The 15029-nt window shown below is 40.4% G+C and overlaps 1 protein-coding gene across 5 annotated transcripts in view; it reads right to left on the bottom strand.

Annotated features, from left to right (window-relative positions):
• PPP6R2 (protein phosphatase 6 regulatory subunit 2) overlaps nt 1-15029 on the bottom strand; it is an 85456-nt gene that overhangs the window by 54104 nt on the left and 16323 nt on the right. For all 5 annotated transcript variants that reach the window (XR_003254404.1, XR_003254405.1, XM_026071148.1 and 2 more), the window contains exons 3-4: nt 8857-9043; nt 7957-8094 (exon numbers count right to left, since the gene is read on the bottom strand). Coding sequence is in view for 3 of the 5 variants with exons in the window: in XM_026071148.1 (XP_025926933.1) it covers nt 7957-8094; nt 8857-9043 (325 nt within the window). In the remaining 2 variants the exon portion in view is untranslated. The remainder of the gene's footprint in view (nt 1-7956; nt 8095-8856; nt 9044-15029) is intronic.

Here is a 15029-nt window from a genome sequence, read left to right as displayed (position 1 = left end):
TCATTGTAGTTTCAACTTTACTCTGTTTCAACATTTTTTTTTTTTTTCACCTGGAGTGGTTGGTCCTATTAATTAAAAACGTAAGTTAAATGGCAAGCATGGCTAAGAAGTTTTGTTCCTTGTGCCTAGACTGTCATAACAATGTGTTCCGGAGGGAAGTGGATGGCCGCAGAAAGGGACTAAAGAGAGGAAGCATGATCATCCATCTGAACGCAGAAAYTACTGTTCTTGGAAACTGAGAGACACAGAAAATGTAATTTAAAAGTGAAAAAAACAACTGAAATAATCTGTTAAGATCAGCAGAGCAATACCAAAATGTATTGAATTAAGAGGCTAATGTGTAAGAGATGGACTTTAATATTCACAAGAAAAGGAATAATCTTTAATTTACTCCTCCAAGACAATTGCAAGGCCCTACCTATCTGGACTGAAGTACAATACTGTTGCCTCAGCACCTCCCTTAAGAGAAGATTCACACTTGAGATACAGACTCCACTGACTACATGCAGCTCAGCAGGGTAAGTGATACATTTGCAAGGAACTGATGGACAGACAACTTGTGCCTGTGTTCAACCTGACTTATTCTACAGAAGAAGGAAGACTGCAGCAAACAGGACCAGCAAGCAGGAATTAGGCAGTTTACGTAGCAGCTGTTTGCCAACAAAGYCAGGCTTCCGCTTCATTTGCCGCTTCATGATTAGGGAGTGTTAGACTTATAACCAACTGCTGCTGAGGAACACCAGCATAACTGTTGTTCAGGCACAACAGAAAAAAGCGGGGCATGGCAAACTGGTCCACACAAACAGGGACCTGGCAGTGAACGTGACCCAGCACCAGTCCCAAGCACCTGCTGAGGTGACTATATCTGGCACATGGGTGGCCTCAACCCAGGCGGAGCTCCTGAGAGAGAACATGGCCAACCAGGTCTCAGGCAGCAGGGAATGCTTCTCCCTGATGGAGATAATGGTCTCCCCTGTGGCGCATGCACTCTCAGCAAGGCACTGTGCYGCCAGGTGGAGAAGTTATGGAAAGGAGGTGAGAAGACAATGTATTATCAGTATGAGATGAACAGAATATTAACAGGTTTTTTGCAGAGACCATGGAAACCCTCAAGGTTTCCTGGACCCTCATTTTCCATGGAAGAAGGGATAGCCAGAGACTATAYGGGAATGAGAGGAAGATGGAGATTCCAAGTTGGGAGTGGCTGGAAGCTGGCAACATGAGAAAAGCTCTTTCACCACCTGCAGATGTGAGCTTACARAATATGTATAGTGGCATGGTGGTAACAGGTGAGGAAGAACAAGTTTCCTCAATGGAGTTATCAGAGCTAGCTGAGTCTGAACCATGCAACAACACCAAGAGGAAGTGGCAGATGAGAGCGGCTGGAGACTCCCTTTTGCAGGGAATGGAAGAACCCATTCACCAGCCAGATTTGCTGTTTTGAGAAGTATGCTGCTTGCCAGGAGCTCAGATTCCCTGATGTGTGGTGAGACTGCCAAGGCTCATCCAGGCCTTCCTGTTCATCCATGTGTGCACCAATACTACTGCCAAGGGAGACCTTCGKCATATCCAAAGTGACTACAGGACCCTGCAGACTAGGGGGAAGCCCAGAATGCTGCCTGTCATATCCTTTGCCAGTTTCAACTCAGGTTGAGCTTTTGCTTTCCTAGTAAGACCCCTGAATGCTTGGGCAATTTCTCATAATTGTTCCTAGGTAGTCCCTCCCCACTTTCACATTCTCTGTACTTTTYGTGCTTCAGCTCAGACAGGAATTCCCTGTTCATCCATGCTGAGATTCTCCCATGTCTGCTTGACTTTCTGCACATCAGGATGGACCATTTTGCTTAAATACTCTTTTATTCTTACCTTCCTCTATGTAATGCTTCACTCCCACAGACTCTGCTACTAGGATCAAGGACATCGGAGGACTAAGGGCAGACCTTACCAGCAGAAAATCACATCAATATCAGGGACCRATACTGTTAAGCATTTTCATTAAAGACCTGGCAAATGGGGAAAAAAGCATCCTTAGCAAGKTCAGGAACAATACCAAATTGGATGGTAGCAGTTGATATGCTGGAGGGCTGTGCTGCCATGCAGAGGAATCTAGACAGGCTGGAGAAATGAGTTGAGAAGAACCTCAGGAAGTTCAACAAAGGCAAAATGTATAGTCTTGCACCTGGGATGGAATAACCCTGTGCAGCAYGACAGGTTGGGAAGCAGCTAGTAAGGAAGCAACTTTGCAGAAAAGGCCCAAGGGGTCCTGGGGTCCAGTCCACCGGGACTCAGCAGTTTTCCCTTGCAGCAAAGATGACCAACCACATGCCAGGTTGTGATGGCACAAGTGCAGCCAGCTGAGTGAGGCTCCCCTCTATTTGGCACTGGTAAGACCCATCTGGGTCCAGTTTGGGACTCACCAGTACAAGACAAACATTGCAATAACAGAGTGGGTCCCRTGGAGGCCACTGAGATGGCTAGGGGCTAGAGCACAGGACATAAAGGCACCCATCTTGCAGGGTCAGTATTTAAGAAAGTATATTGTATGAGGACTTCAGCAAAACTTCTTTTTCTGAAACCCGCTGAAAATATACCTAATAAGGTATAACTTTGGCTGGGATATTCTTATTCAGACACAATAAATAAAAGAAAGTTCATGCTTTATTATTTAAGATGGTAGTCAAACACAACTAACAGCAACCACAGCAACCAACAGAGTAAGCTGTCTGATCTTTTGAGGATCACAACATCAACAGACATTTCACTGATGTATTCATATTAAACGTTCCTCATCTGAGAAGGACTAATCTTGCACTAATCTTCTTACAAAAGAAAAGTATCTGAAAATCCTGTGGTAGTCTAATCCAGCCATGAGAGCTAGTTTCTTTAACCAAAAGGGCATAAAGAGCATGCCCATTTTATTCTTATGTTTTGTTACCTGCAAAAGCAGCAGAAAAATGTGGGACAACATACAGTAGCATTTTTTCATGCTGTGATCACTATCGACCTTAGATTCTGATGCACAGGCTACATGATACGCCAGTTGCTATTACACAAAGTGAAGAACTGGAACATCAGCTCACCAAGTTGATACAGAGCTAGTGAGGGGTTTCTGTGAAAGTCACTCAATTTGGAAAGCTGTGGTGCCTTGTTGCTCTTCAACAGGGTGCAGAGAGAAGAAACTGAYCCATCCAGGACAACAAGATTTCTTTTCAGAATATGACTGATCACTTTCTCCCTCTCACTATGGAAACCTTATCAGACATGCTGACTGGCGTAATCAGCTCTGCAATCCAAAGGTGGACCTTTGCAATGAGATCCCAATGACTCACTGTATCCCAGCAGGGTCATGCTGTGTCTTCTCTTTCAGGCTTGAATCAGGAGGACAGACTAACTCTCCTCAGTGAAGATTATAAAACTGAAACTATACTTTTTGTCACTAAGGAAAGCAGGAGGAGATAAAGTGCAGAAGGGATACCCAGAATAACTAGATCTGCTTTACATAAATACAGGRTCACTGAAACATGTAGTAGATCAAAATTCCAAGTACACAGCAGCAAAAATCAAATGTGGAACCCTCTCATAATGATCATGTTCTTTTTGTATTTTTCTATGTAAGATTTTATRCTGAAAACATGCATATGGAGGACAGACTTCTTTGATGCCATTTATCTGTCCTAATTTTAAAAATGCTTCAAGAAGCAACCTACATTTCAGCTTTCTTGCTGTATGACAAGTAAATCATTTAAGGTCAGTATTGTTTCTTTCCCAGAGACATTTTGGGATCAAATGACAGTGATCAAAGAAAAGAAAATGTGCTGTCATCTATCTGTGCAACATAAGATTTGTCCAAGCATATCAAAAGGTAAATGTCTGAAAGACAAGCCTCCTCAAAGGACCTCCTTAGAGGTTTCTGATGAAGACTCTTCTAGTATTTCCCATCACGAGAGTCCAGAATAAGGAGGAGATAAGGCTGTAATGATGCAATCTGAAGTAGACAACAGATTATTTCACTTATGTTGCAACTACCCATGGGCTAATGAATCTGAAGGCATCTTTACACAGTGGTGCTGCTGCCATGATACCTATGGCAGAAGCACACAGAAGCAGCTTGTGCTAGCAAGTTTCTTCTTGACGGCACAGCTCTCCAAGACAACAGAATCTAAGCTACATGAACAAAAGCACTCCTCTATCATATATGAGCATAAGGAAGCAGAAAGATGCAAGAAATATTTTATTTTCTTGTTAACTGTAGGCCCTCTTGATGAGTTCTAGATCAAGGAAGAGAAAGGGAAAAGGCACCATATACTGTAGYTCCGCAAGCAGTTTAAGAAAGTATAAACTGGCATTGCCACCTTCTCTCGGCTTGTATTCATCCATTTATCTTCTACCCCTTTCTGCCATGCAGAAAACCAAAGCAAGGAAGTGATCTGGCTGAAAACAATCCAAGAGAAAGGTGYTTCCAGTTGGATCAATTCCCCAATACATTTCACTTCACAACCACATGAACACTTCAGCTGGCAAAGATGCAAGGGGAGYTGGATGAGCAGAGTAAGTATTAGGAAAAAAGGGAAAGCAGGACTGCCTCTTTTTGTGGCAATGCCAACTTAAAGCGCTCGTGGAATTATTGACCCAACTTCTCTTAGTACTGGAAGTCAAACACTTGCACTAAGACTATGAGAAACTCCACCCTCGCTAACATCATCTTAGCAAGGAGTAGCCAAGGAAACTTCAAATACACACTTTAAAAGGTCTGCTCAGTAGAAAACACAACAGGGAACTGACCTACCAGTACTGCCTAAGCCATACAGTCTAAGAATCTCTAAAATGGAAGGCTAGCAAATGACAAACTGTTGTGCAAGTATTAGAGAGTCTCTGACTTGCTGAGTCAAAGGGACAATGTGAACATCAAATCCCTACTGAGAGCTGCCCGGACACTTGTTATGCAGAGTATAATTTTGTTTAACTTAAGATATCCTCTTCATAAATCTGCCACTGTAAAAGATTACCTTTCAAGGCAGCAAGAAACATGTAACAAACCAACCAATAGCAGTGTCTGGCAGAAAAGTGGTCTTTTCATACCCCTAACTGATGTACCTTCAACAGCAGTACTTTCTAGTGAAGAATGGGGCTTCTCAAACTTTATTTGGACATAAAAGTTTCCACCTTTCTGCTAAGTCACACAAATGGAAAGTAGAAAGCATTTAGTTGTTCAGATAGCATTCATATTTTACTTAGGAAGAAGCTGGAGTGTAACCTGGAAGACCTTGATATAATGTTAGAACTCCTTAGATAAAATCCAGTAGTAGTGTACATCGACATTATGGAAACCTTGAAATACTAAGTTTAATTGCTGTCACTGTGTTACACAAGTAACAGATGAATAGCTACTTTGAGGCAGCTAATCATTCACATCCGTTCTAGCTACTACCTGACGAACAGTATTTTTTCCTTACATGATGGAAAGTCCACAAATACAACTTTTAGTTCTAATATCTAGCAAAAATAAAGACTGCATATTAACTTTTCTGGGAATTTAAGTTTCTGACTATATCACCAAAATTGCTGGTAAATTATTTCTCTATACATTTAATCCCAAATTTGAATATCGTTAATATCTTTTGTCTTTCCAAGGAAAAATCCTTAAGCCATTAGATTTTTAAATTTTCAGGGACAATATTTATATTAACAYTACTTGAGAAAAATATTCAGGATCACCTCCAGTGCCTCATGGTATCTTAAAATTGTTTTTAGTTGGCATGAAATCCTTAACAGATGGACTTAAGATAATAGGATGGGGTTAAAATACTTCCCATCCAGATCTGACCATTTATGGATGGTTGATATAATACGGAAGCCATCCATCCAGGAAAAAAGCWACTCAGTTAAAATATCATTTTATCACAAGGAAAAATTATTGCATTTATCTTGGTAATGATATTAGCTTACGTCTTAGTCTTGAATGGCACATAATGAGAAATTTTCTTACTTCAAAAAATGGATGCTATAGTAGCAATAAATGGTGGGACAAGAGATCCTTTTATTATCAAATGTTTCTTCCACAGGTGAGTTTATTCATCTGCCCTTCCATAACYGATGTGAGAGAAGAGGAAATCTCCACATTAAGTATAGTGTCCCAAAGGAGCAATATGAGATGACAACCTGCCCAATACTCTACCGGTCTCTCAAGTCACAAAACCTTTTTTAAATCTTCGTAAGGTTCCTAATGAAGAGCACACAGCTATAGTTCGTCAAACTAACAAACTAATGAAGTGCAGTTTCACGATGTTTAGTGTACTCTCTCAGGAAATAATCCAGGTTACAATAATAGAGTATTAGAGTCATAGCATTATGCAAGGTTGGAAGGCCCCTCTGAAGATGTCTGGCCCAACTGCCTGCTCAGAGCAGGTCCCATTAGAGTAGATTGCTCAGGGCCTTATACAGATGAGTTCTGAGTATCTCCAAGGATGGAGACCTATCTGGGCCCCTCTTCATGTTTGACCACCCTCAGGTGGAAATTTTTCTACTGTCTAATTGGAATTTCCCTTGTTGCTGCCTGTGCCCATTGCCTCTCGTGCCATCAGGTGCAAGGCCGAGAAGAGTCTGTCTCCATCTTCTCTCCCCACCCCCATTAGGCAGTTGCAGACCTCAGTAAGGTCTCCCCTTTGCCATTTCTCCTCCAGGCTGAAAAAAAACCACTATTTCAGCCTTTCCTTAYATGTTCTGTGCTCCAGTCCCCAACTATCTCAGTGGCCTTCATGAGACCTGCTTCAGTACTGCAATATCTGTCTTGTACTGGTGAGTCCCAAACTGGACCAGTAACCAGATGAGTGTCGCCAATGCTGAAAAGAGGAGAGCCATCCCTTCCCTTACTCAGCTGGCTGCACTCGTGCCATCACAGCCTGGGATGTGCTTGGACCTTTTCTGCAAAGCTGCTTTCTCTTTCAGTGGATCCTCCATCATCATCATCCCCTGTCCATCCATCTCATGGAGACTTTTTCCTCCCAGCAATTTTCTTGGTATTATTATTTGACTTCTAACCAATTTCAATTGCCAAACTTCCTGTTAAAAAATGAAGACTTCCTTTCATGGTGAACACATATACAAGTCTGGGAGTATCAACTCATGCCTGTATTTTTTTCTTCTCTTGAACAGCATGCACACTGCACTGTGTACCACACAGCTAAGAGGAAGAATCAAGCACTGGTAATTAGCTATCATACTACTTTCTGCAAAGAACTTTTACCGGCTAAGCTATATTTTGTTCAACGCTCTGGACACAGAAGACTTAGGCAGCAAAGGTTGTCAGACATGTAATTCCTGCTGTGGGCTTCAGTCACTCAAGTGCAGTTTTCCATATGGCACATTGTCCTTCTGGCTCACTGAAAGGGAGCTAAAGCAGCATTTTTTCATCCAATGCTGCACATCTCTTCTGCCCACAAAAGGGGGGATGAGGGAGCCTCACCCAGACTGGGCTATGAAGGGAGAAAAACTTGTCCTACCTGTAAAGCAAACTAAGCATCTCAATGAGACATTTTATGAGGATGCATATTAAAGAGGAAGGGGRAAGAAGCAGCACAGTGTATCATCTCCAAAAATCACATACACCCTTGAACATAGCTAGGAACTGAACAAATTACTGTTTGTTTTACTTCATAAAAGCACTATAGCAAAAACATTTAGGGGAGCTACTGGTTGCTATATAGAAAAACAAGCTGGCAGGAACTTCAAGAAGCGTATCCTCTACTGGCAGTGAATGAACCAGGCTTGTTCTGCTGTACAAGCCACAAACAGGCTGAAGTACCCAATGTAACTGATGTGTTCACTCTAGCACTAAGAAAAGTAACTTTCAGAAGAGTGGATGCACTCTCATAATAAATGACAGAGTTATATTTCTTTAAGAAACAAACAAAAAGCCTTGTTCCTAATCTTTTAAAGAAAAAAGAAGTAAATTCTCACATTCAATACTTCCTGCCGTAGAGTTGCTGGCTCCACACAGCTGATTAGACGAAGCAGGAGGTCCATCATTGCTGATGTATCTATATGCTTTAGCACCAGGCTAATAAACTTGTCTTTTTTCCTTAAAAATGCAATCACCTAAACATAAAAACGTCATCATCAGTTGTTGGTACAATATATGGCCATGGCAGCATAGAACTTTCTACACTTCATGTTCTTGTTTTAACCAATAAATCTTTATGCAAAATGGCTATTAGGTTGATGAATTCTTCTTCAGAGAACAAAAAGAAGGGAATAACATTCTCATTTCAAGGAAATACTAAATCAGATCTTTTTAGCTATCTTTTCTTTTCTCTATGCCACAAAGAAACCAAGCCCACAGGAACACAAATATCAAGGACACTAGTGAAACAGAAGAAAYTTTCATTCCACTAGGGTCTCTGATAAAAATTTTATACTCTTCACTTTAAAAAGGAAGTTTGTATTGGAATGCATGTATTCCTAAAACACTATATAGCAAACGTTTCCAACCTCCCTTTTATAGGCAAGAGACTGAGGCATTACTTATGTAATAAGAAGCTTCTGGGCAATGATCAAAGGATGTTATCAAAATGCTTTAATACAAACAATAAACAATTAGCACAGGAATATCCCAAACTACTGCAGTTCTGAAACAAAATCTATACAAAGGTGCTAAATTAGCCAGCAATTCACTCCAACCCAGGAAGTTTGAAGAGCTTTACAAAGCCCACATTTCATTCCAGCCCTAAAGAGAATAGCTGTTTTTCAAGTCTGAGGATTACAATGAGATCATCGGGATACCACCGATATTGCCATACAACACAAACAACATTAGTGAACTCATTTGTGCATCTGTGTCAGGGCAAACTTAATCACTACCTGTTCAGTTTTTCTTGCAATGAGATTCCCAATAGTCTTGCTGAAGAAACTGGCAAGCAAAGGGTTCAAAGGAGGCTCATGATCCAAGAAGTCGTACAGGATATTCAGCAAAGTTTCGTCCCCTCCTAACTTGTCATTGATCTGTGGCACATCAGAGGTCAGCAGTTCACAGGCTGTGTTTGGATATCTAGAAGGACAGAACCAGAGCAACTAAAGGTGAAATGAAAACTCTCAAGAATATCTTCACTTAAATAAAAATTATAAAATGAAGAGCAGGATGATCTTCCTTCCTGGAGAGAAGGGGGGAAAAAAAAAAACACATGATAAACAAGGGTCAACTACATTAACGGCACGTTTTAAGGAAGCGCTATATCCTGTAGCACATCATGTTTTTWCTTCTTTCTTCAAATCACTGGAATATACATTTCAGCTGTCTTCAAACTACAGTTAGTTCTGATTTTTACATTAATACTTAATCAGTTTCAATACGCTTAAAAAGGTCTTAAAATAATTTAACTTGCACAACTAAAATTAATGCAAAATTTGAAGGTTGATGGAAGAATGCATATTTTAACAGGTTTCTGAAATGTTTCTGAAAAATTCTTCCAACCACCAAAGCAGAATTAAAAATGAGCATAATAAATTCTTACATAACAACAAAAGCTAGAATTTAGAGACAGAACATTTGACCTAACACAAGACTCCTAACACATACAAGCATACACTATGTACAAGCAAACAATTCATAGCCAGCATTTTTGAGTTTCAACCTTTCACTAATGCCTACAAACTTTTGCAAAATTAACTTTTTTCCCCAGAAAATATTACAAATTCTCATTTAGATAATTTTGTTCACTAAAATCAGAATAGGAAATGAAATTTGGCAGCTAACGAAATCCTTTTTTTTTTCCTTGGCTTTTTTTTTTGCTCTTCCATGTGTTGCTTTTAGAAACAAGTCCCATTCACAACCAGAAAAGGTAATAATGTGTTTATAATTAATAATATATTTATAATTAGACAAAGTCTCAAACATGAAAGCACATATAAACAAATCACAGTAATATGAAACACAAAATATGCTTCTTGAGCACTGTTAGTTTTGCTAAAAGAGGAATTTCTTCAGACTGAAATTCTACATTAAAAGCAGACTGCGATCTGTAGTTACACTGCGTTGTTTTGCAAACGTTTCACTGATTCAGTCTCCCCATCGCTCACGTAATGAATGAATCGAACAAGGGATGGGAGGCAATCTTACAAGCGTGATACAACACTGACCTCTGTCTAGCTATTGCTGACTTTTTTTTAAAACCTCACTTCGGTGTTTCATTGTTAAATTAATGTCTTAATTCAACATTCTAGCCACTGTCCATCCATAAAACAGGCTTAAGAAAATTCCTTAAGAAAGACCTGTTCTCTTAGGACTTCACCATCACACAAAGGTTACTGTAATCAGAAATGGTAGTCCATTAGTGCTGTGAATTGGACCTAGCACTGAACTGTAACACCATTTTCATAGTTTCAGTGATATATATCATTCTAGAGTCAAAAGACAGCTGGAATTTATTTTTAAACCATGATTCACTCTTACCCCATTAATTGTTTCAAGACTCTGACAGGGTGTGCTTGTGTAGTTCAGTAATTCTAAGTACAAAGAAGCAGTTCTGACTACCAAACGCCCCTCTGAGTGACAGCCCTTATCTATCTGCTTCCTAAAGTAGTTTTAATTTGTTATCAAAAAACACAGAGAAAAAATAAAACCTATGCTTTTTGGTTTGAACCATTTTTTCTCTGCAGGTAGAGCTGGTTATGATTTTTCTCTCAAAAACAAAAATAAAATGTGCCATATATTTTAGAAAACAGTCAATGAAATTAATTATCATAATTATTAAAAACCCTACAGAATAGTCTTGTGGCAAATGCATGCTCATTCTTTAAGCAGTGCATTCACTTTCCAGATAAAACTTGTGCCATTCCGTGAGAGACATAAACAACAGATTTCCCACTTCTTAGTAATTATGCAAGACCTACTACCTTTTGTAAYCTCAGATATGAGCCAGCTCCAAAATCAATATAAAACACTTTTGTAATAATATAACTACTTCTACAATGCAAAGGGAGTACTTTAACTTTTGTAGTCCCGTTAGGCGTCACAATCTTTCAATACACTGCAAGATTTTTTCTAACCTTAGTCTGAGAGAAAAAGAAAAAATCACTCAGAAAAGAGCAGTGGAAATGACTAAGTAATTCTCATGCTTGCTAACACCTTTGCAATAAGACCTTGACTGTACAACAGAGCCCAGGTTGCAGGGTGTTTAGGAACTGTGTTTTTCTCTCTCAGTTGAGATTAGTTAGATTTCTGCTCTAAACCTCATTAACAGATAATCAAGAAGAAACCACAACACCAACTCCTGAACTTGAACTGGGACCCTCTACCCCCACCCTTAATCTCCCATCCTTCTAGAGCCAGGTATGCTTTCATACACCTGGCAGCTTTCCCAAGCTAGCGGCTGCCAGTCAGGAAGGAATTATTGCAGGCAGGTCTTTGGAAATTTCAGCTCAGTCCTTGGACTGATGTGGACACACACAGATTGTTGGGAATTATAAGAAAGGAACAGAGATGAAAAACGTTACGTCACCATGTGAATTCATGGGATGCTCATATCTCAAGTACGGTATGTTTAGTTGCGCCGTCTTAAAACAAAACCGCTAGGACCACTGTCAGAGACGGCAGACTAGGAAGGCAGATCTTTCCATTTGACCCAGCGTGGCTGCTCGTAGTACCTGCACCTCTTCTGTGAGCAGACGCGCAGCTCTGCCTTCAGGGGACCGTCCCTACGCCCGCTCTGCCGCAGCAGCCGTGCTCCTTCCCATGGCTCTCCTCTCCGCGCTGCTGGCGCGTGGCATAACGCGGCAGGATGCCCTGCTGCCAGTGACTCCTTTCAAATCTGGGTTCAGGCTTCCCTTCAGACGTTGTGACTTCAAACGCACCCCCCTATTYTCACCTTCCCCCCACTCCAATAGTCTTTATTGGTTTGGTTTTGTTACACTCATTTAATACAATTTTTCTTTTGGAAGAAATTCCACCACCTAAACTTTCTCACTTTAAGCCTTACTTTAATTTTTATCATTCCATTTGGTTCTTAACAAGGAAAATACTTCTTGCCCTGAGAGTAAATAAAGGATGAAGAAACGTCTTAGAGAACAACAGGAACTTGTTACGTGCATGCACTGAACTGCTCTGCGTGCAGCCCCATGTTTTGGATGGTGAACACACACCTGCGTTCACTGTTGATCAAATATTTTCAGCAGACTGTCCACAAGGGCTCCAAGTCTTCCCTGAGGTGCCCAYCAGTGCGCACGTGTAAATGGGGTCATCGGTCACTACCCTTTATCAGCATTGACTCTACTTGCTATTTTACTGCTTGCCCATTTAGTACAATGAAATCTTTCTACTATTTCTTTTAGCTAACCTTAATAATTTTTCCTTACAAGCTCTCTGCATTTATAATTCATCCTCCCTCTTATTTCATGTGTGAATACATCAAACAGCACAGGACTCAGAAGAGTTAGCGCAAACTCAGAAAGTTGAAACTGGTCGTTTTTCCCTTGCCTTTATTTCTTCTCTTTAAACAGTTAATACTTGACGACAGAACCCTTCCTTTTTATCCCATGGCAGCTTATTTTCAAGAGTCTTTGATAAGAGACTTTTTCAAAAGCTTTTCAGAAATGTCCTTACGCCACATCAGGCATATCACCATTATCCATGTGTTCACTGACTCCATCAAATATTTCCTGAAGATCTATGAAGCCTGACTTCCCTCTACAAAAGCTGTACTGTGCAATGGTAAAGAGCTCATATTTAGAAATGTGTCTATAAATCATATTTTTATGTCATATATTTATCAATTTACACAATACAGAAGTCAGATTTACCGGTTCACAGATCCTCGGATCACCCTAGACCCCTCCTTAAGAACTGGTGTCATATATGCTACTTCCATTTCACTGGTAATGAGGCTGACCAGCTTTTKGAAACAGTTATCAAATACAGTTAACAGCTGAGCAATCTCATATTTGAATTCCTTTAAATCACTTAGGCGAATACCATGCAGACCTGGCAATTATTTTATTGATGTTGTTCCAAAGATACTTCCACAAATGGTCAAATTTGAGACAGTTCCTCAGACTACTCCCTTGTAAAGAAAGACTCCATTTGGGAATCTCCCGAGAAGACTCTGTAGTGAGCACTGACACAAACGGTTAATTTAGCTTTTCTGCTATACTTCTATTTTCCTTTGCACTTTGATCGTTTATCTGCCCTACACATTCTCTGGCAGGTTTCCTTATTTTGATGGGCTTAGAGTATTAGTAGTTTTGTCTTCAGCAAACTGCTTCTCAAAATCACTTTGTCCGGTTTTATGGATTTACTTTTAACCTGCCACAGCATCCTTTTTTCTTACCTAGACACAACTTCCACTTTGTGAGGGTGTACTTTTACAGGCAATGGGTTATTTGTTTCTAACAAAGCCAGTTTTCTCCTTTTAATATTTTTGAAACTTTTTAGTATGTGCCCTGCATTTACCATGAGCCACTAGAACGTTTCCAGGCCAGCTACATGCTTTTTTACCCTGTTACAATACCATTTTCTTCTTAAATAACCTCCTCATATTTATGTAGTTCTGTTTCTTAAAGTTAAAAAAACAAACCCCAACTCCATGATAATGCTGGTTTTGCCCTTTTTGCTCTTACGAGGATGTTAAATTTGAGTACATTATGGTCACTGTCACAAAGTGATTTTACAACAGTTACATTTCTTATAGTCCTCAAGATTGCATGAAGCATTATTCCTCCTCTTCCTGTCTCACTGCTCTATGCAAAACCTATTCGTGACTGCATGCATCATGCCCCCCTGTGATATATATCCTGTCTCCAGGAGGCTAAATGAAATCTCTCGTTATTATTGTGCGTTCTGCTCTTGCAGCCTTTTCAATCTCCCTTTGAGTTTCACATGGCCAGATGTGATTCCCCACCCTTTCAATTTGGGCATGGCATTGCAGAGYGTGCGGATTCCATGCTACACTTAGCTCTCTCGACTCTCAGCTCTTTCCCATGTTGTCCACTCTTAACTCAGCGGAGTCTACTCTGTCTTTCCCGTATAAGCTGTACACTGATATTGCACTGTCTCATCAGGTTTATGAGACACTCTAGCGTGTCCACAAGTTTCATTAAAACCAAGCATTACAGTACAAATAAGTTACATACTTCTTTAATCGCTACATGTCTTGGCCTGGTTTTGCTGAGTTTCACCTGCCACGCGTGGATGGGGATTTATTGTTGAGTTTTCCTCTTTGCAGTTTCCTTTCTGAATTTTATGAACTTCTGTCCTACTGGCATTTGAAGAATAAAGCATTTTGACCATTCCAGTCCTAGAGCATGCATCATTCTGAGCTGCATGTTCTTCCTACCTGTCAAGTTTCTCCCATGCCCCAGTTTAAAAACTGTTACGACCTTTTCTAATTTTAAGAGCCTAAAATTGGATTTCATTTGGATTTAGACAGAGCCCATTCTTCCTCTTTAAATTTAATTTATTTCAAAAGCTTCCCAGATTCTTATAAGCTTAAATCCCTTTTTCTCTTTCCACTGTCTCATCATGCTTTGAAAATGCTTCTCTGCTTGGTCTATGTGCAGTACTGGGAGCATTTCCAAAAAGATGCTTTATAAGATCAGCTCTATTTGTCCCAGCAAACAAGTCACCATGAGGTTCTCATTGCCATCAAAGACTCGCTTATCTCTCTGTGCTGGATAATCACATCTCCCATTGCTATACCTGCTTTTCTAAGAGGCCCCTTAAGGACTCCTCTTAGAAGAAGCAGAAGATACACTGCCATCATCTGATTAAGAGATCCGCAAATGGGATTGTTCCTTTCCCTGTCAACTTAAGGTCTTCCCAACACAAGATTTTCCTCCATCTTGCCGACAGAGGGGACTGCAACACTGGAGGCAGGCCTGTTCTCACCACTGCAGCTCTTTGATGATATCTCCTGATGAGCCAACCTGGCCCCTAGGGACCCTGAGCTGTCTAAACCACACACATACCTTCAAAACCTGTGGAAAGGGCATATAATCATGCATGTGAAACTCAAGGCTGCCTGCAAGTAAACACTCTCTTTCTG

This window comes from Apteryx rowi, unplaced genomic scaffold, assembly GCF_003343035.1.
Source record: "Apteryx rowi isolate R43461 unplaced genomic scaffold, aptRow1 scaffold_322, whole genome shotgun sequence".
Taxonomy (NCBI): Eukaryota; Metazoa; Chordata; class Aves; order Apterygiformes; family Apterygidae; genus Apteryx; species Apteryx rowi.
Note: the sequence above shows the minus strand (reverse complement) of the source record. Positions and strands in the feature narration are given on the sequence as shown.